This window comes from Rosa chinensis, chromosome 7 (genome assembly GCF_002994745.2).
Source record: "Rosa chinensis cultivar Old Blush chromosome 7, RchiOBHm-V2, whole genome shotgun sequence".
Classification (NCBI taxonomy): domain Eukaryota; kingdom Viridiplantae; phylum Streptophyta; class Magnoliopsida; order Rosales; family Rosaceae; genus Rosa; species Rosa chinensis.
In genome coordinates, this window is record NC_037094.1 from 26,208,575 (window position 1) to 26,236,039 (window position 27,465).

Here is a 27,465-nt window from a genome sequence, read left to right on the forward strand (position 1 = left end):
AATATCAAATTTGAATGTCCAACTAGAACCACCTAACAATTAAATAAACGCCTAATGGCGATTGTGTTGATAACATTTTAACTTTCATGAAAAATTTTCAACTAAATAAACGCCTTGTGGTTTGAAATGAAAATGCGTATTTCTATTTCCTTAGATGATCACATATATCACCCCCAATTGTACACGGGCTCCAACCAAAAGAAATTGTAACCCAAAATTAATTCAATTCTAAATGAACTAAAAAATTAAAAAGGGCAATGACATGGGGCCTCAATGAGGCCTAAGATTTGTGACCTTAAATCCTATGCGCCATGCCATATAAGTAAATAAAAATTTATTTTCAATTTCATATAATATATCTTGCCATATCATACTATTTCAACACCAACTTTACCCTTTTACATTTCCTTTTAGATGTTAGGGGTGAATCAATTACATTAATGAATTTAATTAGGTGACAAAAAAAATATTAGCTATTAATTATATATTAATTTAAGAGATATGTCTACAGATTCTTTGATCAATATTTTTCTTCATTTAATTAAATTCTTTCCTTTAATTTTTCTTCCCAAATTAATATATTGAATTATGTGTCAAAAAATAGACGTTAACTTTTCTTTCCGAATATTGATTAATTTCATCCACAAAAATATAGCATTAGAGCATCTTTAGCAATGCTAGCTATTTTACAGTTAAATTTTAGCCAAAGTAGCTAAAAAGTCATTTTAGCTAGCCACTTTAGAAATACGTCTGCATCAGTGCTCTTGAATTTAGCTAGTTTTGAATTTATATAATTTTTCAAATGAAGATTAAATAGTTTAAATATATTTATAAATTACATAAAATAACTTTAAAAAAATGTTTTAAATTATAGAGAGTTTTATCTCGCTCTCTATATTTAGGAGCGAGATAGCTAAAAGTTATAATGGAGAGACACTTAGGAGTCTGGTGCAGCTGCTAAAATAGATAAAAAAAACTAAACATCCTCTCCAAAATAGCTAAGGAGTCAAAATAGAGAGTCTGTTAAAGATGCTCTTCGTAAATTGAAGTTGGAAAATACTTATGTCTAAATTAAGAAGTAAGAAAAAATTACACGTTAGCAGCCATTAATTAACATCTACCTCCAAAATTGACATAAGTTGACAAAATCAACTATTACTTGGAAAAAGTGAGAGGTTTAAATGCCAAATTTGGAGGTATGAATAGAAGCTCTCATCTAAATATAAGGGAAATAGAAACAAAAAATAATAAATTCAGATATAACGTTTAAACCCTAGCTACATAAAGAGAAAACAATGAACAAAAGAATAAATACAATCGTATGAATATGTATTTTTCACATTGTATTTTCAAAATTCGCAGGAACCCAACAAAGGTTGAATTCATATACATGTGTTATACAATTCTATTAATCGAATGTACGTGCAAATCTATTCACTGAATTAAATGAAATTTTTTCTACTTTTGATTGAAGAAAAAAAATTGTTGTTTAAATCTAAGCATGAGTGTAATGAAAAAAAAAATGAAAGAAAGCCAAATTTTTTTTTTTTAGAAGAAAGGCAAAATAATTTTTGAGGTAGAAAGCCAAAATAATTTTAGAAAATTACATAGTAGCACCAGACCAAAGATATAAACACAGAAAACCCACATTCAAATAGTTTTATACAAATAAGGACACAAGCTTACGTCCAAAACCAAATGAAATAGGCCTGGCTTCGAATTTTGATAGAAAATGACTAAAATGCTTAGTTTTTATTACAATTTATGTTCATGCCACTGGCATAATCCTCACCGACCCAATATTCAAAACCTCCACCCTCATATTCGCTCCCGCAGGTATCTCCAACTCGCTCAAGCCTGACACCGCTCTCACAGTCTCACCTCCTCCACCAATGACGACCTCTCTGCCTCTCTCTCCAACCAATCCTGGTCCCTCTCCTCCTCCGACTTCTATTTGAGATAGACAGAGTAGAGCGCATGCAACGTTCTCTTTCGTGGTTGGATTTCTGGTCTCGAGCGCTCAGACCAGAGACTTGATTGCTCCTGACAAAGCTATGAGCTCCTTGTTCTAGTCGCAGAGCGAGAGGTTCATAATCACCATGACGCCGTACACTGGGAGTTGGAGATCGGAGGCGCGATCTGCACTGGGGTCCCGGCTGAGGCCCAGATCTGATCGTCGACGACCGGGGTATGGAACCCTACTAATCCACGAGGGTGTAAGGCCGAGGAGCTTTTTGAGAAGAAATCGAAGAGATCTGTGTGGAAGTTGAGGGGCTGATCCTTGATGTGCTGCTGAACCAGGCCATTGATGATATTGTGCAGCTTGCTTAAGCTTGAAGAAGAGGAAGTTGTCTCAAACTTGTAAATAGTTAATAGACTTGATAATAGTCTAATAGTACTTCTTCAAGGTTTCGATCTTTGTAACTTTGAAATCTTGACTTTGAAATCTAGCAATTTTGGACTTGGCTTACAGGTTTCGCTGTGGCTGCAGCAAGCGGCAACTGGAAAATTTAATTGCTTGTCCCCTACACCCTAGAGAAATAGACATTAAGGGGGCAGATTTTTCTGTGATCTAATCTGATTTGATGGTATCATGATTGAAAATTTGAATTCTCATAGCTAGTTCTAGTGTTTTTTTAGTCATTTGCTGGTAGATTTCTCATATTCATAAAGATTGGACGATGACAAGTGCAGTAGCAGAACTGGATGAGTATGAGTGCAGTAGCAAGATTAGGTGATGACGAATGCAGTAGCAGGATTAGGCGATGATGAATGCAGTAGCAGGATTAAGCGATGACGAGTGCAGCAGCAGAACTGGACGAGTATGAGTGCAGTAGCAGGATTGGACGAGTGCAGTAGCAGAACTGGACAAGTATGAGTGCAGCGAGTGTAGTAGTAGGATTGGACAAGTGCAGTAGCAGGATTAGGCAATGACGAGTGCAGTAATAGTGCTGGACGAGTATGAGTGCAACGAGTGCAGTAGCAGGATTAGGCGATGACGAGTGCAGTAGCAAAACTGGACGAGTATGAGTGCAGCGAGTGCAGTAGCAGGATTGGATGAGTGTAGTACCAGGATTAGGCGATGACGAGTACAGTAGCAGAACACGAGTACAAGTGCAGTAGCAGAACTGGACGAGTATGAGTGCAGTAGCAGGATTAGGCTATGAGATGAGAGTAGTGGGAGAGTGAGGTTATGTGAAGTAACATAAAAGGGATTATTCTCAAGAAAAAAAAAAAGGTAACATAAATGAATTATTCTCAGGAAAAAAAAAGGGAGAAATATCACTTTGGTCATCGAACTATGGCTCGTTCGACACTTTGGTCATCCAACTTTTAAAAACTTCATTTTGGTCATCGAACTATATCACCGTATATCACTTTGGTCATTCCGTCAATTTTCTCCGTTTTCTCTGTTAATTCTAGGGGTATTTTGGAGATGAAATGTTTTACCCACCATTTTTATAACTTAATCCAATTTTCCCCGCCTAAACATAAAACTTCATCCAATTTTGCCAACTTTTCCCTCCTTTTATTCATGCATTCATCATCAGTAATCAAAGCATACAACAGAGAAAAATAATCAAGTCAGAGAATGATTCAAAGGGAGGGAATATAAGAGGAAGAAAAATATTGATTTAATAAATCAAGGAATTATAAAAGGAGGGAAAAGTTGGCAAAATTGGATGAAGTTTTATGTTTAGGCGGAAAAAGTTGGATTAAGTTAAAAAAATGGTGAGTAAAACTTTAAATCTCCAAAATACCATTGGAGTTAACAGAAAAAACAAACGGAATGACCAAAGTGATATGCGATGATAAAGTTCGATGACCAAAATGAAGTTTTTAAAAGTTGGATGACCAAAGTGTCGAGCGAGCCATAGTTCGATGACCAAAGTGATATTTCTGCCAAAAAAAAATAACATAAAGGGATTAGAAGTCAAAAGAATTAGTTAACGGTAAAAAAGTAAAATGAACTCATGACATGTGGCAAGTGGAGAGCATATTGTCCTTATTTGTAAGATTTAATCCTTATAAAGGAATTAGAAGTCAAAAGAATTAGTTAATGGTTAAAAAGTAAATTAACTTATGACATATGGTAAATGGAGAGCACATTGTCCTTATTTGTAAGATTTAGTCCTTATATGTTTAATTCAATCTTTAAATGATGTATTTGTTAAGTCATCTTTTGTCAATAACTTATATGTAATTTGTTAAAATAATTTAGAGCAAAGATCTTTTTTTTCAAGAAAATTGACAAATAGGTGATTTGTGTATATGACATGACATGACACCTAAGATTGAGGCCACAAATCTTAAGCGTCGTTGAGGCCACAAATCTTTTTGCAATTAAAAACCCAAAATCAATGGCAATTTAAGTTACTAATTTACCTGCATTACGCCTTGTTTAATTGATCCATAATCAACAACTATATATGAGTCCTCCATATCTGATATAAAAGAGATCATATAAAAGAAAAATTGTGCTCAGGATGGGGTCAATCAATCAAAACTTGGTTCTCCTAGCCCTGCTGGCTCTTGCTGCCCTAGCCATTGCCCCAGATATCTCCCATGCTCGACTCTCACTCACACCAGAAGATTGCTGGAGTAACATTGACAAAGTGGATGGATGCCAGAAAGAGATTTTTCAATTGTATGGAAAAACTAAAGGTGATATTCACATATATTCTAGTTGCTGCAAAGCCATCCTCGACACCCCGAAAAGGTGCAGGATTTGGATTCTCGGGGGCCGAAGGTTTGATCCCGAATTTGCTGCTGGAGTCCTTCAATTTTGTGGTGCAACGAGAATAGTCCCTTCCCCTAGTTAACTAGTAAGTTGGGTTGCTAGCTGATGATATATAGTTGTTATATATTTACTGTTGGAAGCTACGGCCTCGAGTTTATTCTTTCTTTCACCAATAGTTTTTGAGTTTCAAGAATTAATTAACTTTCACTAATGTGTTCCTTTAATTGTTACATCCTGGTAACTCCAGTTTTTTGTGGCTATCATACATTCAAGTGGAGGTACCTATTTCCCATGAATGAACGTGCACAATTAGAATCGCGGCCTCTGGGGATAAGTTTGATGGACTCCTTATCCCCAATAGAGACTGAATCATTGAACCTAAAACTCCAAGCTGTTCTACCCATAACACCCCATGTTGTTTTTAAGCTACTGAGATATATGCAGCAGCTTTGGGACTACAGGTGCTCTCTAATTCTGGATTTCAGTCTTCTCATCTTGTTCTGGAGTTTGATGCTTTGGCTGTAGTTACTGACCTCGCTAAGGATGAATCATTCAAATTTTACATCCAAGACTACAAATACAACATATCTCACTGTCAGGACCAAGTTTCTTATTAGTTAGATATCTTTCTTTTGCCTTTTGTAACCAAGACTAAAAATCTTGGAACAAAGGCTGGTTGCATTATACAAAAATGGAGTATTCATGTCAGAATGACATCAACACAGGCCAGCCAAACCGCAATCAAATTACCAAGGAGCTCAGTGCTCTAATCAAACCACTGCAATCAAAAGATAAATGGACTTCACCAAACCAACATCAAGCTCAGTGCTCTAAAAACATAGTTATACACCTCGCAATTACTACCACTGCAACCTTGCCCCTGCTGGTAACCAGGAAACGAAAAAGCCGAATCTTCTTAATTAAAATAAAGTTTAAAATACGAGATAAAGAAACACTCGAAGAACCAATGCAATTGCAAGTGAAATGTAGGGGCCTTTGGTTCTTGCTGATTCTTCCCATTACCAAGACCTAGGGATGTTATCAGACATTTTCAACTGGCCCAATATGTTACAAACTTACAACTAAAATAGGGTGAGAATCATGTGCCTAACATGCTTGTACAAAATGGAACAATTCGTGCAACAAAAGGACACATTCAAGGTACCAACGACTGTTAATTTTCGTTCCACTATCGGAGATTAAGAAGACTAAAGAGGTCACCAAAAAGAGAAGGGTTGAGGATACAGTTCAACACACTTCCTGCACTTCTCCTTCACCTTTTCTTTTTGAGCCCGGACTCAGTGTGTTAGACAAGACATGTAGCCATCCCATGTGGATTGATGTTAAGAGGATGATAACGGACAAAGAATATGGGTGAAGAAGAAATAGACTTTCACTGGTAAGTAGGCAAGATTTTCCTACCTACTTCATCATAAGTCAGCCAACAGGTGGTGATCAACTCATTCAACTGATCTTAGATATCTGATAAGACTTTGAGGTAATAGCAGTAAACTATTGATTCAAGAAATCCAGTGATAAGTAATAGTCTCAGCAGTCAGCACCAAACATAAGGACCAAGGACAAGCACATACAAATGTTCGAAGCTTCAAACCAAAACTTGAAATCAGAATAAATTACCTTGCAATGAGTTTTCCTCCTAAACCAAATGTAATCAAAACTTTTATCGAGCATATTGAACTTTGTAAGTTTCAATTAGAGTGGCCCAAATTCTAATTCACCTTTTGCTACCATAGTTCTGCAATCTTAGCAAACAAGACATTCTTGAACAATAAGAATAGCAATGTAACAAAGACAGAACAAGGCCATGGCTCCTCCAATCTTAATAGGGAAGTGAGCATAGGACTTCTAGGCAGTGTCATATTAGACTATAACAAGTTCTTACTTCTCAGTAACTTTCCAATCTCAAATACAAAAATCGTTCAAACAGCAATATGCTAACATAAAATTTTCAAGCTATTTCAACAATAGTGTGGGCGTCAAATATTATTACCTTGAACCTTGTGACAATGAATAACTTAATTTTGTAAACAGAGCAGTAGACTCAAATATTGTAATCTTGAACCTTTTCACCTTTTTTCTTCTGTTTTTTTTTTTTTTGATAGGGAACAGAAAATAACAATAGAACTTTAACCTTCACCTGATTAGAATTTATCCATCATATCTCATTCACTGACATACAATTTATGCACAAAACTCATTTGATAAAAAATTAGTGAAGGTTAGCAACTCATCTAACTAACAAACAAACAAACAAAAAAAAAAAAATGCCAGCAATTAAGTTGATCTCAGAAAGGCGTTTGGCACTGTATTATATCCCATATATGATTCATATGTAGCAGCACTTGAAGTAAGAGACATACAACTCCTTTCTCAATAAGAAATAAACTCAATTGATGCGATCATTACAACATATTTCCGATGTTTCGTGGTAAGTTTAAACTACACTAAGAAATCCTGCCATACTGGCCATCTTACATAGTAACTTAATCCCCGAGCAGATAGCAATAACTTGCCTAAAACTGAAGCTAGGGTCTTATATACATTTGAAAACAAAGCAGTAAAATGAGCGTTGATATGCCAAACCTTGCTAAGCCGTAGCAGCCTTTATAGCTCTCTCCAATTCAGATTCCAAATCACTTGCCTGATTGGTAGACTTCTTCGAATCCACCCGAATACTCTCTTCTCTGACACTCTTCACCGGTGTGTGAGACTCTGTTCGCACATTCTCTTCTCTCCCACCCTTCTTGTTCCTCCACCTCTCAAACTCACCAGAAGTCTCACCCAATGGCGGCAACACTCTCTTCCTCGAAGCATCACTTTCCCCACGAAAATGCCTCCCAGAAACTCCAGACTTCATATCCTCCAACCTCTGCTTCATATCCCTATTCTCCTTGTCCAAAACCTCCAAATCCCTCCTCATCCATAACCACATCCCCTTCAACAATTCCAAATCCTTTACACTACTCTCACCACTCTTCTCCTCCTCTCCCTTCACCTCCTCAACTGTCTCCACAGCAATCTTATTCACTGTCAAATACGGCAGCTTGGTCCCCAACTTCGCCGGAAAGTTCACGCCCCACCGCATATTCACCATCACTCTTTTCGTCACAGGCAAAACAGTCCTGGCCATCACAGCAATCCCATTCAAAAACCCATCTTTCCCACCGTTCTTCAAACCCAACTGCCTCTCCTCCACAGACCCAATCCCCCCATTCACATCTTTACCCCCTCGAGGCTCCAAACTCAGCTCCTGCCAGGACGACGATCCTTCCGAGACAACAAACCCATCCACAAAACCACCGTTCGAGCAGGACCCAGAATCCAAATCACCATTTGAGCAAGACCCAGAAAGCTCAGAGTCCGAAAAGGCGGACTTGTTCAGTGAAAAGTTGCCGAATTGGGGTTTGATGTGGAGAGAGAAAGTTGGGTTAGTGTGGGAGAGAGAGAAGTGGGCAGTGAAAACAAGAGGGGAGTGGTTTGGGGAGCCGAAGAGGCCCAAACCAGACTTGAGGGAGAGAGAGAAGGGAGAAGGGGTGGTGGTGGAGGCGTGAGAGTAAGAGAGTTTGAGAGAAGGGCCGGAAGAGAAGTTTGAGGAGAGAGAAAAGGAGAGGTGAGAGGAGGAGTTGGTGGATGGGGCGGTGGCTATTGAAGAAGTGAAAGGCTGGTTGAAAATGGTGATGGGGATTTTGGCTCTGATCAGTGGGTTGCAGTAGTGTTGGGTATCTTGGTCGTCTTGGAGACGAAGGGAGATCTTCATTTCCGTGTTGGGGATTGGAAGTACGCAGCAACTGAGCGAATGGTTTGTTTTCTTGACATTATCTTCACCAAATTCTGAACGGACCCCAATTTGCTCAATATATTTGTTAATTTTTTTTTTTTAAATGGTGGCCGAGTGAGTTACACTCCGGAATTGAGAGCAACTTGGGTATGGCTCCTTTCAAGAGATATTTTTCACAAGCTTGGGGTTCGAATCAGAGGCCTTCTATTACTGGAAGAAACTGTGCAGCGTCCCTCCCACTTACAGCCTAACATATTTCCACCAGACCAACCTCATTACCATAATCTGAACGGACCTCAATTTGCTCTATATATATATATATATATATATTTTTTTTTTTTTCCTTTCTTTATATCTTGAAAAAGACTCTCACAGTGGTATTAACTTTTCGTTTTTTCAACAAATAAGATATTGATTGTTTTCGAGATTCCGAGACTCAACCATCCACAAAATCTCATTAAAGTCTGTGATACACTAATTTTCTAATGTAGTGATATGAGACATTATAATTAAACTTAGAATTCTGATGATACAAGAGATGTTGTAATATTTGTGAACATACATGAACTTTCTTAACAAGAGTAAGAGTTTCCTTATAGTATTTACTTCCAATAGCGATTGTTACCATAGAAATCTTGTATACATGGATCATGTCTAGTCCGGTGAAAAATTTTGTTTCCTAGAATTGTGACTTTTTTTTTATTCGTATCTCTAAACCCTAATCTTTGATCATAAACTATTTCTCACAAAGTTGATAAATAAAATTTTATACGAATAAAAGAAAAGTAATTAATTTCATTTGGTATGTGATCATAACAATTGAGCTTCAATGAAAGATCGATATAGGAGCTCAATAACTTTCAACTGAAGTTGGCATGCTTCCAATGATTTCTAGTTAGGTGATCACTGCTATATATTCCGAGTTAGATTGAGCCGTGAAGCGGTCGACAATCATTTCGTTTTTTTTTTTTCGTTTTTAAAGTCTGTATCGTGTCATTTGAAGTTAGAAGACTCTTTTATCCCTTACAATATAAAATATAAGGAGGACTGGTCCAGAATGGTGCCAAAAAGGAGGAGAAAAACATAAAATTATACTGCAATTGCAATATGGCGGAGGAGAAAGGATCAAAGGAAAGAAGAGAGTCCGTCCAACAGGGCAACTGTCCAAATAGTAGTTAGTAGTAGCAAGTATACCTGGACTCACTGCCTCTCTTCGTTGCTTCCCAACGAAACTCTCTCTCGTCCTTATGTTCCCTCCCTTCTATTTCACCACATAAACACCCCTTTGCTCTCTCTCTCTCTTGCTGTATTCCATTCTAGTCTACCAATATCATCCGAGCTTTTCCTCAATGGCGACGCTTAATGTTCCGGCCAGAATGTCCCTGAAACATGACCGGACTTGGACAACTGATCGGTTGGCTTCCTCCAAGAGCCTGAGTGAATTTATTGGCTTTGAATATAGACCCAAGAGAGAAAATGGCCAGAAGCAAATGTTCACTGTTGGATCAGTGAGGATCACCCAGCAGAGCAGTGAAGGCAATCCTATCTCACCCAATGGCCCTGTGGGTGGTGTTGTAAGTCTCCTTTGTCTCATTATGGGTTGTTGATTTTATGTGTGTGCTTCTTGAATTTCTTATGTACTGTTTGCTTGCTTAGACTGTTGAAAGTTTGAAACTTTCGAAATGTGAGATCATGGGTTTTTATTTGGTTACCAGAAAGTGTATCTCTTACTTGAAGCAGGCTCGAACCACCTCTGTTCTTAGTGTCTTATGATCTTTGCTCTGGGAAAGTTTAGGCTAAATGAAGAAACTTGGATACTAATTTGTCAAATATATACAGGTCTTTGGATTAGTTGAATTGTCGACTGGCCTAGCTTTTGTATATGGTGTGTGGTGAGGCAAGGTGTGCCATGAGAGTGCATTGAAGGGTATCAGTTGTGAGTGTGTTGAAGTCGTAATCCTGAAATGTTGTTGCTTTGTTTCAGGGGGTGAACTCGACTTATGAAATTCAGTCTGATGATGATTACGAAGTGGGTCAGGGAAGGGCATTTGCAAGTGGTCGAAGAAAAACTAAGATTGTCTGTACAATTGGTCCTTCCACGAGCTCACGTGAAATGATATGGAAACTTGCAGAAACTGGGATGAATGTAGCGCGTTTGAATATGTCTCATGGGGACCATACGTCGCACCAGAAAACTATTGATTTTGTCAAAGAATACAACTCTCAATTCAAAGACAAGGTTATAGCCATAATGCTGGACACCAAGGTACATTCAAATTACATTTTTCTCTCATTCTTTACCTGCTCATATTGTAATGAGCTTGTAGTTAGGAGCTCAGGGTCTTTAGTATATCATCCTTATTCTTCTACCTTTATTTTGGTTCTTATACAAATTTTGAGGTTATAGTTGTTATATGATTTTTTGTTCTTCATGTAGGGTCCTGAGGTTAGGAGTGGAGATGTACCACAACCAATTCTGCTTACAGAGGGACAAGAGTTTAACTTTACAATTAGAAGGGGAGTTAGCACAAAAGATACCGTTAGTGTAAACTATGATGACTTTGTGAATGATGTGGAGGTTGGAGACATAGTTCTGGTTGATGGTAAGTAGTATCTTGTGGGTGCTAAATTGGTAGATGAGTTAATTTGGTTTGCATGTCATCTAAGTTGATATGGTCTTGTTGTAAGCATGTAGCTGAAGTTTTAGAAATATGGAAAGTTAAATGTTGACTCTTTTGAGTAATTTCGTACAAGAGATTGAATGCCCTTGTTTTGTGCATGTGGTTTGGTGGATTCTAGAACTCTGTCATTGGGATGAGATTGAAGAATGTATTGATTTATTTCTGTGATCAACTTTGATGGGAAAAACCAGACTATAGAGTTAGACTAGTTCTTTTAGTGTGCTGGTGTTTGTTAACCTAAAGTAGCTGGGACATTGTTTAGGCAAATAAGTACCTGATCTATTCCAGATTGTGAGTCTGACATCATAGCATGCTGTTATCTGACAGAAGAATAAATCTGTACTTACGTGTATATATGTCTTATATTTGATCTACTGAGTTCATTAGCTATGCTCTAACAAAGGGAGTTCTTTCGCCATCTCCCTTTGATAAATCTACTCATATCTTTGACAAGACCTGATCATGTAGCTTATCTTTCTACTAGGTGGAATGATGTCTTTAGCCGTGAAGTCAAAGACAAAAGATTTGGTTAAATGTGTAGTAGTGGATGGAGGAGAACTAAAATCAAGGCGCCATTTAAATGTGCGCGGAAAAAGTGCAACTCTGCCTTCAATAACAGGTAATCTTCAGTAATGTTGTGGGAGTCGTGTGAATTTCTCCATTTGATGTCTACATTATTATTTTTGAGAAAAAAAACAAGCTTTTAGGAAAGAAAGAAAACAGTGATATTAAATTACTAACATACTATAGCCTTCCGAGCCAGAAGAACAGCAATGAGTCAGGAAGTTATCCTTAAATTATGTGCATAGTGATGCCCAAGCAATGATCATAATCTGGCCGTTTTGGCTCATCCCAAACCTCATCTGACCGAAACCTACCAACATCTTCAAAAACTCTTATTACTTTTTATCCAGATTACCCAAAAAATGGCCAACACACTGCCACTGCAGAAAGGTTTAGCTTTCTTTGTGTTATTAGATCTTTAACTTTGCACGGAAAAGTTTAACAATCCCCAAGAATTTAACCTGTTCATCTAAAAATTTTTGCAAATATGAAGCCCCTTACACAGTCAAGAAAAACATGATCAGTTAACTGACTTAACTCGCACTCTTTTTACTTATGATGCAGTAGTGAGGAGAGAAATCAGTCCAACCAATTTTTTGAAAAAAATCACATGAGTTGACTTTTGCATGAGCTACCAACTAAATGGACCTTTACCTTCAATGGTACCTTGCTTTCCATATTAAAACTCTGAACCACATAGAGACCTTGTTTTCGCATATAGACCTGAAGTGAAAACTACAAGATACCTCAAGCAGTTATCTCTTCATATCCAATCTATCTGGAATCAATGTATCATTTTTTGCAGACCTAACAAAGAACTCCCCAATCTCACTATCTCATATGCTTCTCTGGAGGCTCAAATCCCATCCCATAGGAGAGAAAAAATAAATAAATAAATAAATAAATAAGAGCACATATGACTACCTTTGACCTGTATTAAACAGGTGTGGCAACCTGTTTCTTAAATTCTCAACACACATCCTCTTCCCTCTACCAACATGCATAATTGGATAAATTTCTATTACCCTTGAGTCCTTGCTTGGTCTTGTCCATTTTCTTGGGCTTCTTCTGTTAGACAAATACTTTGCTCCAAAATTTCTTAGCTATTAGGGAATGGGCCAACAGTGCATATCAAGCTAACACCCTCCCTTATGTATAAACTCAACTTGCACGCAGAAAGGCAGGCAGGTATACACAATAAAATTGGGGGATGATTCGAACTCAGGATCTCCTGCAAACAAGGCTATGATACCACTGTTGTCCAAAAGACTAAGCCGTTAGGGAATGGATTGACATGTATTTTAAGTTAACACCATATTTGCTGCTAATGACTGCTAGCCATAATGATTCCTCTTCCAAGTTCCATCAGAACCACTTCCCAAAAAAAGGCTTTTATTTTACCAGGAAAGTACCCAAAACCAACTCTGATTTTTCCTTATTAAGAACCATTTTATCCAATTTTGATGAAGTGCTTTTTCCGATCCAGTCAACAGAACATCTCTCATCTTGTTAGCCAACTGAAATATTCAATTATGGCCTTCTCTATCGGTCTCTTCTACAGAAAAAGACTGGGAAGATATCAAGTTTGGAGTGGACAATGGAGTTGATTTCTATGCTGTCTCATTTGTAAAAAGTGCTGCGGTGGTTCATGAGTTGAAAAATTATCTCAAAGGTATTTCTATGAGTTCTATACACAAGAGTTGATTCTTATTTTCAATCTCTTATCCATTTTCAGTTAATTTCTTCTTGGCTCTTCTATATGTTATTGACTTCTAAACTGAGTTGTGTATTTCTTGCAGGTTGTAATGCAGATATTCATGTTATCGTAAAAATTGAAAGTGCAGACTCTATACCAAATCTTCATTCAATAATTTCCGCATCTGATGGGGTTAGCATTATTTGTGACTTTATTTTCAAGAACAAGAGCCCATCTGATCCTCAATTGTTAGTTATTACCATCAGCAATGCCATATTATGTATTTTCTTTTTTGTTGGTCAACTTTATAGGCTATGATTGCTCGTGGAGACCTTGGAGCTGAGCTCCCAATTGAGGAAGTTCCTTTGTTGCAGGTAATTTGATTTATGTTATATATTTGCACTGACTTGGAAAGATACAAGTCTGAGGCAAAATGTCAGACATATATAGCAATAATAGTTAATCATTTAAGAAATAAGTTTTCAGTAATCCAATCGTGAATGATGGATCTGCATAATGGTTCATTAACAAAAGTTGAAGCAAAGGTGCCGACAATTTTAAATCTTTTAATTGCCATTTGAAATTGTACTAAATCAAATTGACTTACCAAATGCAGTATATTAGGGTAATCGATGTTCTAACATATGATTATCAGATTTATGTATAACATATAATATCTTCGAAGTGATATAGTATCACTCCAACTATGGTGACTATTTAGACTGCTAGGAATATTGAATGGTGGCTGAAGAAGTTTATAATTTATAGGACGTCTTAAGTTGGATATGATCAAATTTGTCAAATTCAAAAGAATCCAAACCAGGTAGTACATGTAACAATGACTTTATTTGTGTTTTAGAGATGACAAATAATAGACAACCCAGAGTGTAGAATATATTGGGTTCTCTGATAATATTTCCTTCTTATATAGCTTTGGACTTGTTGTGAATTTGGCTCGTTGATATGCCTAAGTTGATCAGGATTCAAGGCAAAGCCAAATGGGTAAATGAAGATTAGTGCGCACTGGAATTCTTCTAGTATCCTAATGGGTTTTGGAATAGGAAGTGTTATACCTATTGATTTAGACCTGGAAAGTAAGTTCTATTCTAGTTAGGAATAGGAAAGCTAGCTCTCTTTCCTTGTTCTAATAGTTTTAGGAATCCCAATGTGACATGTTTGTAACCAGCACCTATAATCTATACATAGGGCTGCAGGGAGGTCACATAATGTGTCCTCAGATCAAAGAAGAGATCAAAGAGAGATCTCAGAGAATTCTCAGTTAACATACAAACACAGGGGCAGGGAGAGCCAAGGGTGATAGAGAGATCTAGCAAAGGGGTTGGGGATTAGCATAGGGATTTCAATAAGAACTTGTAATCAAGTTGTTATTCTCCATAGTGCTAGTGATTCTCAAGAGAGATCACATAGAGGACGTAGGCAAAGTTTTTGTTGAACCTCTATAAAATTCTGTGTTCGTGTGCTGTGGTTTTCTTGCTGTGATATTTTGCATCATCATCCTATTACTGTTTGCAGTCATAAGTCTATAAAGAGAAACAAGGTTCTGGGTAGAAGGTGCATATTTACTACAAAGTGGTATCAGAGCCAGGTTCAAAGTGTTTCTAAGATGGCAGATGACAAGGCAGACACAGGCAGCAATGTGATGCCCATTATGTTGAATGGGAAGGATAACTTCACATTATGGCAAAGGAAGATGAAAATTGTCCTGATTCTACAAGGTCTGTACAAGGCTATTCTCGAGATAGAGAATAAGGCAGCTGATATGGCAGACAAGGTTCGGCAGAAGATGGACAAGAAGGCAAAGAGCTTTATAGAGCTGCATCTTGTTGATCATGTATTGGCTAGTGCCGGTGAGAATATGAACAGTAAGGAGACCTGGGATTATCTTGAGAAGGTTTACGCGGGCAAGGTTCATATTGGTGAGAATATGGACAGCAGTAAAACATTGGACAATGTCAAAGAGGTTGACGCGGATAAACTCTTCTTGAAAGACAAACTCTATAGTCTTTGGATGGAAGAAGGCAGGGATCTGCAGGACCATCTGAATAAATTTCAGATTTGTGTGGCCAATTTATCAAAGGTGGATGTGAGGTATAAAGATAAGGAGAAAGCACTTATGCTGCTAAGATCTTTACTAGCTTCATTCGAGTACTTCATCACCAGACTCATTTCCGGTAAGGATTCTCTCAAGTACGATGAGATTACCGAAGCTATTCAATCTTATTTTAAGAAGAGTAGGGAGACCGAAAGCTCTCAAGGAGGCCTTCATGTCAAGGGCAAGGAGACAGGTCAGTCGACGAGTAAGAAGGATAAATTTGGTAACAAGGGTACATCAAAATCCAAGGAAAAATACAAGAAAGGTTGCTTCAAATGTGGTGCTGCCGACCACTTGAAAAGAAACTGCAAAGAAGGGAAGATGAGAGCAGGGGCAATGGCAAGGAGTTCAAACACAGCCAATGTAGTCATCAAACAAGATAAAGATGACGGTGAACTCCTTGTGGTAACATCCAGCTCCAATGCTTTTAGAAATTGGATTTTGGATACCGGTTGTACATTCCACATGTGTGCAATCCGAGAATGGTTCGACACATATGAGGAGAGTAGCAGCGGAGAGGTTTTTAGGGGAGATGACTCACCGTGTAGGATCCTAGGTATTGTATCAATGAAAATCAGAATGCATGACGGGGTTGTTAGAACGCTGGAGAATGTAAGATATATTCCTAAGTTAAGGAAGAACTTGATATCTTTGGGTACTTTGGACAAGGCCGGATATAGGTATCGCTCTGAAGAGGGAAGACCCAAAGTTCTCAAGGGATCACTTGTTGTGATGAAGGGTGACATTCAACCTAACAACTTATACAAGCTTCAAGGGACTACAATAATAGGTGGAGTTGCAATTTCTGCTGAGGTAAAAGACAAGACTAAGCTATGGCATCATCGCCTTGGGCATATGAGTCAGAGGAATGCAGGAACTCCACAAGAAAGATAAGCTAGAAGGTATCAGTATTTGCAAACTGAACTTCTGCGAGGATTGTACTCTTAAGAAGCAGAAGGTGGCATTCAAGTTAGTAAACTGTGAGAACAAAAGCAAAGGATTGCTGGATTATATTCACTCAGATGTATGGGGCCCGGCACCAGTAAGGTCTATGGGAGGCTTCAAGTACTTTGTTACTTTTCTAGATGATTTTTCGAGGAAGATTTGGGTCTAGATTATGAGGGAGAAATCCGAGGTTTTCACCAAGTTTAAGGAGTGGAAAACAGAAGTAGAAAATCTAATAGGCAGAAAAATTAAGTATTTGAGAAGTAACGGTGGCAGTGAATATAGAATGAAAAGGTTCTTACAATTTTGCAAGGATGAAAGAATCACGAGACACATCACGGTGAAAGAGAATCTCCAACAAAATGGGGCTGCTAGAAGGATGAATAAAACTCTCTTGGAGAGAGAAAGAAGCATGCGGCTGCATGCAGGATTACTCGACTCGTTTTGGGCAGATGCAGTTAACCATGCATGTTACTTGGTTAATCGGTCACCATCAAAAGTCTTGGACTTCAAGTGTGCAGAGGAGGTATGGTCTGGAGAACCAGTTGACTACTCTAACTTAAGGGTGTTTGGTATTAGTACATATGCTCATATTTCCGACAATGAGCAAACCAAACTCAAGCCAAAGTTACGCAAGTGCATATTTCTTGGTGTTGAGAAAGGAGTAAAGGGCTACAAGTTATGGGATATTGTCAGCAAGAAAAGGGTTCTAAGTAGACATGTCATTTTTGATGAGGAGACAATGCCGTTCAATGAAGTCACGACAAGTGAGGTGAAGAAGAAGACTGATGTTGTAGAGAAAGCAACCGAAGTTCCTCTAACCAAAGGGATCATGGAAGAAACTCCAGCTCAGGTGGAGCAAATTGAGCAAGTGGAGCATGATAAAGGGGTTATCAAGGATGAAGTCTTAAAGCAACAACAACAGTCATTAATACAAGCTCAGGTGGAGCAATTAGCAATCCGAACCTACGACTCAGTTCGTCAGTCACTTGTGCAGGAGTTCCAGAGAAGCATAGCATTGGACAAGTATGATCTAAGTTTCAGTCCAGGAGATCCAACCACGTATCAGGAAGCTATAGCAAATGATGTGCAGGAAAGTTGGATGGGAGCTATGTTAGAACAGATGAAGAAGTCCATACAGAAGAACTTGGTTCAAGAGTCAGTTCCTAAGCCCAAAGAAAGAAATCAGGTTGGCTGTAAGTGGGTTTATAGGAAAACGGAAGGAATGCATGATAAGGAAGCCTCATTCACAGCTCGAGTTTTGACCAAGGAGTATTCGCAGAAAGTAAAGGTCGATTATGACTAAATCTCACTAGCGGATAGCTGCCTCTATGACCAGCGGATAGTTGCATGGCACTAACAGAAGCTTCCTCAAGCATTATGGCTTAATGGGTTATTGAGTGAGTTTGGAATTCAACAAGTTGTTGTGGTGAAGAATGGGGTCATCAATTTGACAAGGAATCAAGTGTTTCAAGCAGAGACGAAACATATTGATGTTCATGGTCATCGAAGCGAAGGTTGGGTCAACTTAAGGAAGATAACAACTGGGAAAGTTCATTTAAGGGAGAATGTCTCAGATTGTTTGAGCAGGACCATTGCCATGGAGTCAAGTGTTACTTGAACCTGCTCGATCTTACAGCATGTTGAGGTGGAGCACCTCCTCACTTGAGGTGCATTGAGGCAAATAGACTTTTGCCAAGGTGAAGGTTCTTGAAGGTTTCAGGATTACTTCGAGAAGTACAAGATATCCTGGAGGTTGCAGCAATCAGTTTGGTATCAACTCACCAAGGTGGAGATTGTTGTGAATTTGGCTCGTTGATATGCCTAAGTTGATTAGGATTCAAGGAAAAACCAAATGGGTAAATGAAGATTAGTGCGCACAAGAATTCTTCTAGTATCCTAATGGGTTTTGGAATAGGAAGTGTTATTCCTATTGATTTAGACCTGGAGAGTAAGTTCTATTCTAGTTAGGAATAGGAAAGCTAGCTCTCTTTCCTTGTTCTAATAGTTTTAGGAATCCTAATGTGAAATGTTTGTAACCAGCACCTATAATCTATAAATAGGGTTGCAGGGAGGTCATATAATGTGTCCTCAGATCAGAGAAGAGATCAAAGAGAGATCTCAGAGAGTTCTCAGTTAACGTACAAACACAGGGGCAGGGAGAGCCAAGGGTGATAGAGAGATCTAGCAAAGGGGTTGGGGATTAGCATAGGGATTTCAATAAGTACTTGTAATCAAGTTGTTATTATCCATAGTGCTAGTGATTCTCAAGAGCGATCACACAGAGGACGTGGGCAAAGTTTTTGTCGAACCTCTATAAAATTCTGTGTTCGTGTGCTGTGGTTTTCTTGCTGTGATATTTTGCATCATCATCCTATTACTGTTTGCAGTCATAAGTCTATAAAGAGAAACAAGGTTCTGGGTAAAAGGTGCATATTTACTACAGGACTGTTAATATTTGTGATTGATTATGAAGCTAATGTCCTTATGGAAATGAATCCTATGTTATCTAAACAGGAAGACATCATTAGAAGGTGTCACAGTATGCAGAAACCAGTTATTGTAGCAACTAATATGTTGGAGAGCATGATTGATCATCCTACACCAACCAGGGCAGAAGTCTCTGACATTGCAATTGCAGTGAGAGAAGGTGCTGATGCAATCATGCTATCTGGAGAAACTGCCCATGGAAAGTAAGTACACTAGTAGTCATTAGTAGTACTGTTGTTGTTGTTGATGATTTCTAATTTTTTTTAATCGGGGGATCGCATTTCTTATTACAGACTGGTTGTATTTATAATTTTTTGAACATCTCAGGATGATGGTTTTAATCACCCTATCAAGTTTTATAGAAATATTTAAAATATCACTTCATCCTTGCGGTTTGTGTCAGTCTGTGAAGTCTGTTGTGTGGTATATTTTCTTGCCACTGGAGGCTTCACTATATTAGTACATTATCCGATAACATCTGAGATTAATTATATTGGTTTTATGTTCCCCATTTTTGGGTGAAGTCTGAGTTTGTCTACCATGTGATCAAATGATAATTGTTTTTAGAAGAGGATGAGTCCAAAAGAATCCAGTATTCAGGTTCGTTTTTGTTGACTTGCCTCATATTATGCATAATTGAAAACCTTGGTTGTTCTGTTTCTTTTGCTTTCCCTCATTTTGTGGCTGAAGACGTGTTGGCTGTAGCAAGATATCATCTCCTGTTGAACCAGCTTCAATTATTATAGCTGGCAACAATTGCTTCCATATCTTATTAATTCTGTAATTTCATTTCTAGATATCCACTCAAAGCTGTTAAAGTAATGCATACTGTGGCATTGAGGACTGAGTCAAGTCTACCAATTAGCACTATTCCTCCGATCCAAATAAGTACCTATAAGGTACGCACTGGTTATATACTGGATTTTCTGTTTTTTATGAGTTTTTTTTCCCTTCCGTTTGATTGCTATATATACTGCCGTTGGCGTGAGGTACTTGTTGAATCTTAATATGTGGACCCTTTTCACAGAGACATATGGGGGAAATGTTTGCATTCCACTCTACAACTATGGCCAACAGTCTCAATACACCCGTCATTGTTTTCACAAGGACAGGATCCATGGCTGTACTTTTAAGCCATTATAGGCCATGCTCAACAATCTTTGCCTTCACAAATGAGTAAGTTCAGTATCCTAATAATATGCATCATGTCTGAACATGGCACTTCTATAGTTTGATACTTTGGTCTATTCTAAAGTCCACACAACTATCTCTAGTTTTATAGTGAGCGGTTTACACATATGGATCGCCTTACTAGGAAAAATGTGAACTTTATATAACAGTTCCCTTTCCGTGACATCAAATTGTTTAGATTCTGATGAAAAGAGATATCATGTCACTCTGCTATAAAGGTTTATCTTTGACCTAAAAAGAGTCTGAGCAAAAAAAAATTTTGTAGATAAAAGCCTGTTACAGAACAACTGTTGATAGAAAAAATGAGTCTTCTGTGGTATGGCACTTGGGTTATTATAATTATGTCAAACGCTGGCCTGTATTCTATCTTTTGTTTTTCATGCACAATTCCGTTTATGCAACTTTTTTTTTTTATAAGAAACAGACATGAGACAACGAGTCCTCTAGATAGTCTAAAGTACCACTCTAAATTAATGAGTTACCTCAAAATGTTACAATAAAAATAGTAAAGTCTCTTGAAGCACAACAGCATTCCAATAATATAAAATAGCCCAGAAGGAATAATCCCAAAACTGAAAAGATACCGGCGCCCCAAGTGGATGCTAATAACTGATCCGCTTCCTCACCCCTTACCCCCTCAAAAGATCCTCATATTCCTTGCCATCAATACTAAATACAGCCAACACACGACATTAGCAACACAACCCCCTCTTTTTGCCCACGGAAATTTACCTCTCACACAACATGAAACTTTGTGATTTTGGTTTTTAAAGCTAAAAGCTAAACGCATTTGAGACCTAGGCTGTTGGGTAAAAGCTCAAATCACAGAGTTTAATTCCTGTTATGTACTATTTTTATTGTGAACATTTTCATGAGGAATATTGCTGTAAAACAAATTTTAAACTTAAATTATGTTTAACTGCCATTCTGACTTTTTATGGAATTTTAAGATTTTCTGCGGCATTGAAACCCTCATTGCACATTGGTTTTAGCTTTATAAGCCAATTGCAAATGCAATCACTGTTGTCTTTCCATGTAAGGGATTATGGAAGCACAAGTTAAACTTGTTTTTTGTTATCTGTTCTAAACTCTCGACATTTTCTCTGCTTTGTAGAGAAAGGATTAAGCAGAGATTGGTGCTTTATCATGGTGTCCTCCCAATATATATGCAATTTTCAAATGATTCAGAGGAAACTTTCTCCAGAGCAATAAAGCTATTAGTGGTTAGTGATCACTGATTTCTCAATCTATGTCTTCTTTTATCTTATATTGCTTTCGTTTGTGGTAAAAATATTCTATATATTTGATGCATAGGTTAAGGGTCATTTGAAAGAGGGAGAGCATGTTACTCTTGTCCAAAGTGGTGCACAACCAATCTGGCGTCAAGAATCTTCTCATCATATCCAAGTTCGTAAAGTGGAAAGTATTATGAACCTGTGAGAATTTGTTTTTAGTTGGTTTTAGTTGCTGATAGTCAAATTTACATTTGAGTTTAACTTGTTGACATCTAGTGAATATAGTTCCAATATTGAATGCAAAAGTAGATCAAGTTGATTTATATCTAATACGTAAAGCAATTATGTCATTACCAATTTTAGATGCTATATTGTGAATTTTCTTTTATTTATGTGTTTGCGTTTCTTGATACTATTTATGAGCTCGGTCACCAATTTTGTTAAAGAATGATGTGCATGGATTGTGCTCTGTAAATCTATGCCATCCATCAGACACAGTTGTCTAAAGTACATGTGATTATAGATACATCAGCTTGGGCCACTCGGCCTTTGATTAGTTAAGAAAAAATTATTGTTTTTCTGTGAGGTAGTTATTTAGATTACTGCAAGTTAATAGGTGCACAGAACCTGCAAATCTAATCAAACGGAACCTTCATCCTTCTTTAGATAAAGACTAATCATAATCCTCATAGTTGGTGTTCTCTATGTTGCCAAAGAGGAATCAGAAAATGAAATATCATCAAGTTTCTTTCCATCTGTTGTTGGCTAACAGCAAACCAGATTCCATCCCAGAAAGCAGGATATGCTCACAGAATCACCTTCCAGGACTAGTTTCCCTGGGAAGAAGCCTTCTTTTCTTCTTCTTTTTTTTTTTTTGGGGGGGTGTGGGTGTGTTGGGGCCAGGCCTTTGCTAACATGGTTCCAATAGATGGTCTTTTTTAAGGAAATATACAAGTCAAGTCTGAAGGAAGAGGTGCTTCCATAAAGGTCAGAGCAGTTCTCTTACATACTTATTACGACAGCTTCAAAGAGTTCCCATCATTACAATAGATTTCTCTAGAAGCACATGTATATTCTGTAGCTAGCAATAAAACAAACAAATGAGAATGAGGGAAGATCTAAGACCTAAACCAAAAGCTACCCACCTCTTCCAACACACCACTCACTACTCGAACAGCCTGCACAGTCAAAGTACAGTGTTGCTGCTTAAGATACAGAGAAAAACGGGTGTAAGAGAGTTGGTAAGAAAGAGATTCTCTTAACCCCGCTGTTTATGACCTCATTCATCTTATTTAATATAGGTTACTAGCATAGGTCTTAACATGCCTCCTTGATGTTTCCATCATACTTTGAAGTTTTCTTGATCTTCATTTTCTTCAAATCTTCCCTCCAACTTGATACACTTGTACCACTTGGCGCATGCAATGTAGACAATCAAATCTATTGATGTCAAGGCAGCTAAGAGGAAGTAAAATCTATCTAGGTGACCTTTGTTGAGGTTTCCAGGAATCCATCCGGGCATGTGATCCTCAGTTGATATCTTCATGACCATACTCACAAGCAAGCTGCTAACGTAGTTACCCAGAGATATGGATGTCATGCACAGGGCACTTCCAAAGCTCTTCAGTCCATCCGGTGCTTGTGCATTGAAGAACTCCAACTGACCTACATACATGAAAACCTCAGAAGCACCTATGAATGCATACTGAGGTATTTGCCAGAAGATGCTTAGGGTGCTTGAACCATCGCAATGGGTGCATTCTTTCTTTGCATACTTAAGTCTGTAGCACTCCACTATTCCAGCTGAAAGCATTGCCAAGATTGCTATAACAAGGCCAATTCCCATTCTCTGAAGCTCAGTAAGTCCTCTGGAATCTGATTTTCTTATTTTGCTCACAAGTGGGTCAAGAATTCGGCGGTAAAAGAAAATGAAAACTGCCACACTGAGGATATCAAAGCTAGACATGCTCGCTGGCGGAATGCGGAAGTTTGAAACAGTCGTTTTCATAGCAGCTCCTTGCTCTACAAATAGAGAAGCCATTTGTGTAAAAACCACTGAATAGAGAATGGTGCACAGCCAAATTGGGAGTAACCTTAGAATGCATTTAACTTCTTCCACTTGTGTAATTGGGCAGAGACGCCATGGGTTGTGGAGACCTTGCTTCTGGTTGTCTAAATCTCTTGATGAGATATATGCTGCCCTGTCCAGGAACCTGTGTTTAAAGGAAGTTAGCTCTATGTTTCTGAAGTCATAACAATAATGAGGTACCTATTGAAGGAATCAGCCAAAGTATCAAGAACGTGGAGTTTTATGTTATGCTCTTACTTGAACCCATGGGTGTAGAGGATCTTTCGGTTGCCATTCATGGAAGACTCCTTCCTTTCCTCTGTGTATAGCTCCTCTCCACCTGATGGCATCTCTACCTTGCCTTTTTTCACAGCAGCAACTAAGACTTGGCAAAACCTTGCAAGAGGGTTACCATTTGGTTTGAAGTGCCTGTACCTAGGAGTCCCTATAAGAAACAGGACCAATGCTGCAAATGCAGACGCAGTGGACGCCCAGAACCCAATTGCCCAAATTCCTTCATCCTCGAAGTACCCCAATATGGTGTTGGAGAAAAGGGAGCCTAGGTTCATTGCCAAGTAGAAGTAGCTGAAAAATGCCACCTTTGAGTGTCCTTCCCTGCGGTCCTCTTCATCAAACTGATCAGCTCCAAATGTTGCAATGTTTGGTTGGTACCCTCCATTTCCTAGGGCAATGAGGTAGATGGAGAGGTAGAATAACACAATTTGGTAGCTTTCATGAGTTCCACATGGATTTTCTTGGCTCCCACAACCTTTGGGCCTCAGTAAGAAGAGTTGCGATGATAGTGACAATGATGCCAGCCCCTGCAAGTTAATGTATTAGGAACAAAGCATTGCAAAGAATACTAACTTATCCTCAGTTAATGCTATAGTCCTTTTGTTTTGGATGGCATGCTTTCGTCTTGGAAAACAATGGTGCCTAGCTCATTGTTTGAATCCCGATAAATAATGCAAGTAAATGGCACTTACTATGACAAATATGATTTGAAAGATGGCACAGGTTTTGTAGCGTCCCCAATAAGAATCACTGAGGAAAGCACCAACTAGGGAGAAGATGTAGACGGTTCCGGTCCATTTGCTCACACTGTTAGCTGCCGTCGCATTGTTTTGTTGCAACACCCTGGTTAAGAAAAGGACCAGGTTCACCCCAACTCCAAAGAATGCTAGGGTAGCCAGACCTTGGTTCACTGATTTTTCAATTGAACAATACAATAACAAAAAGGTCAGAAGGTTCAAAACATGTGGTTTCAACTTTCAAGCTACTATTGAAACTGGAAGATTTAATTGGGTTGGAAAACTTGACGCCAAGTTTAAATACATGTACCTGACTATATGAGATCCCAATCAAAAAGATATATGATCTAAACAGAATTCAAAGACCAGGGATATAGCAACAATTGTGCTTGTAACAGATTGAGTTTATATATATTTTCTTTCCTTTGACATCTTTCTTTTTTTAGGGAAAGAAGTTATCCCATGCTTTAGATGATCAAAGAAATCGTTTTCAGAGTTGCTTCGCATTGAAATCAAACACATTCAAGGGTAACAAGAATTTTCTTAAGAGTGAAAAGGGAAGCTTTCGGAAAGCATTTTGAGAACACAATCAAAGTCCATATATGGTTAGCATTCATCATCAAGCATGTTCAGGTTGTCTCATAGTTTGGTCCATCCTCTACATACGCATCAAACTGTTATTGTCATCTACAACTGAAATTAGACTATTCTACCAGAAGATCGATCGGTCACTCATTAATGCATCAGATCAATATACATGTGCAATCAAAATAGCTATCCAGCAAATTGACAGCAACTCAGATGCACACATATACAGTTCCTTCTCTATATAGGAACCTCAAATTAATGATTCACTGATAAAGCATGCACATCAATTAGGTTCATTTACAATAGTGTTGATAAAAACTACTTCTGAAAATATGAAAGGGGTGTTTTTTTTTTTTTTTTTTCTGGGAGTCGAATAAAATGTGTTCAGTACCTCTCGATATGGGTTCCTACTCTCTGCTGGTGAAAACATTTCAGAAAGAAAAAGGGCTATTCCCCTCTTTGGACACCAAAGTGACCTAAACTCGAGGATATATATGTGGCAAAGCAGAAAAACTTTAGGGTGTTATATAGAGTTATATTTGGATCTACAGTCATGCTTTAGATTAGGCATTCTTCCAGACTTAAGTGGAAACTAGGACATGACCATAAACCATAAACACAATTATAATCTCCAGCTTATGGACAATTAAAAAAAAAAAACCAAAAAAAAATCTAATGCAAGAAAATAGTTTTTTTTTTTTTTGGCAAAAATATGAAGACACATTGGCTTTGGGGATAGTGCGAGTAGAAAACTCTTGAACCCTTTAACGTAAAATTTGAGGAAAGGACACGTGGCAGAAACCCACGTCATGCAAATCAGACACCGATTACGTGTCTGAGACGTATTACTCTGAGTGCATGCTTCCCTCACATTCACGCTCCTCTCTCTCTACTTTTTGGTCATGTCGTCTGCTTCTCTCTCCCTCTCACACTTTGAACCTAACAAGTCTCGTTTTCTCTATCGAAGATTCTCACTCCCACTCTCTCCAAGTTTCTCTCTCTAAAACAGCCATGTTCTTGTGGTGGTGAACGTAGTGGCACTTTAAATTGGGGCACTAGTGGAGTTTAGCTGGCTATAGAGAAACCCAGCATGCAACAAGGACTCTGCAACACTTGGTTCTGGGTTTCAGTGCCAAGTGTATCAAATCCTCTCTCCCTTATATTTGCTTCTAGCTTATCAAAGAAAAATCAAAACTGCTTATCTAATACACAGGCTTCCATTTCATCCCAGTTCTGGATAAACTCTTGCTCATTTTCAAAAGATTTGCTTGAAGGTTCTTGAACAAAGCAACCCAAATCTAAGGCAGCAGAACCAAGTAATAAAAGCAATAAAACCAGAGGACCGTTTTTTTACTACTGGGTAAATAAAAGCAGGGGACCTTGGGAGTAACAATTTTGATGAGGTTTGTGATTTGTCATATAAACACAATTGAGGAACCCAAGAAAACCAAGAGATATATGTGAGTTTTCTTTTTCCCTGTTTCTTGGATTTTTTTGAAGAGTGATTTGAGAAAACGGTGCTTACCAAGAATGATGATTCCAGCGACCCATCTTCCGGATTTTGCTCTGATTGCTGGGCGGCCATGCATGTCTACACTTCCATCAAGTGTGTTTGTGGTTCCCTCTTCATCTTCTTTGAACTTGCCCTGAAATTTTTTTTCATATATAAGAAAATGAAAATCAATAAACTATACTGATTTTTTTTGATACTATGATCACACAACAAAGAGTTGCCATTTCTCAAGAATGCATGTGGTAAAACAAGGAAATCATGCCAAGAAGGTGGACATGATTAAATGAAACACAGATAAACAAAAAGGGGAGCTCAAAGACGGTGAGGGAAAGAAGGACATTGTGGGGTTTGCTAAATTACCTCGTTGCAGACCTCTAAACAGGCCATTGAAGATGTGTAGAGTGAGAAACGCTTTGGATTATTGACAGAGCTTAGAGAAAGGTTGTGAGTGCTAAAAGGAAGAGACGATATTCTGAACTACTTGAGCAAAGAAAAGAGAGGGGGAGGTGTATTATATAAAGGAAAGGAGGGGACAATTGACGGTCCAGATTTCACAGATGAAAGTGGGGACACCAAAGGAAATAATAATCCTTTTGTTTTCTTTTCATTTTTTCTTTTTGGTTTAGGTGCAATCTGTTTGGACCAGATAGCAAAAGAGAAAATGGAGAGGTTCTCCATTGTATTCTTCCCTACTCTGTTTTTCAAAAAACAAATAACACTTTTGAAAATCGAGTTCTTCCATTATGGTATGGAAGAAATGCTCTAGAAATGTAGCATAAAACCTCATTAGTTTTCACGTGAATTTCTAGA

The 27,465-nt window shown here is 38.1% G+C and overlaps 3 protein-coding genes across 3 annotated transcripts; 1 reads left to right on the forward strand and 2 right to left on the reverse strand.

Annotated features, from left to right (window-relative positions):
- Positions 1-7,349: 7,349 nt before the first annotated feature.
- On the reverse strand, positions 7,350-8,519 carry LOC112177693. The gene has a single exon (XM_024315956.1). The coding sequence runs from the start codon at positions 8,517-8,519 to the stop codon at positions 7,350-7,352; it is 1,170 nt and encodes a 389-aa protein (XP_024171724.1).
- Positions 8,520-9,592: 1,073 nt separating this feature from the next.
- Positions 9,593-21,847, forward strand: LOC112176514 (pyruvate kinase isozyme G, chloroplastic). The gene is made up of 12 exons (XM_024314471.2): positions 9,593-10,114; positions 10,525-10,806; positions 10,978-11,143; positions 11,706-11,840; positions 13,347-13,457; positions 13,585-13,673; positions 13,793-13,855; positions 19,057-19,232; positions 19,826-19,928; positions 20,057-20,205; positions 21,335-21,443; positions 21,535-21,847. The coding sequence occupies exons 1-12, from the start codon at positions 9,890-9,892 to the stop codon at positions 21,658-21,660; spliced, it is 1,734 nt and encodes a 577-aa protein (XP_024170239.1). The 5' UTR covers positions 9,593-9,889; the 3' UTR covers positions 21,661-21,847.
- Positions 21,848-22,417: 570 nt separating this feature from the next.
- Positions 22,418-27,146, reverse strand: LOC112176513 (protein NRT1/ PTR FAMILY 7.3). The gene is made up of 5 exons (XM_024314470.2): positions 27,016-27,146; positions 26,668-26,788; positions 24,510-24,727; positions 23,782-24,344; positions 22,418-23,668 (listed from the first exon to the last, which is right to left on the reverse strand). The coding sequence occupies exons 1-5, from the start codon at positions 27,040-27,042 to the stop codon at positions 22,798-22,800; spliced, it is 1,800 nt and encodes a 599-aa protein (XP_024170238.1). The 5' UTR covers positions 27,043-27,146; the 3' UTR covers positions 22,418-22,797.
- Positions 27,147-27,465: the final 319 nt, after the last annotated feature.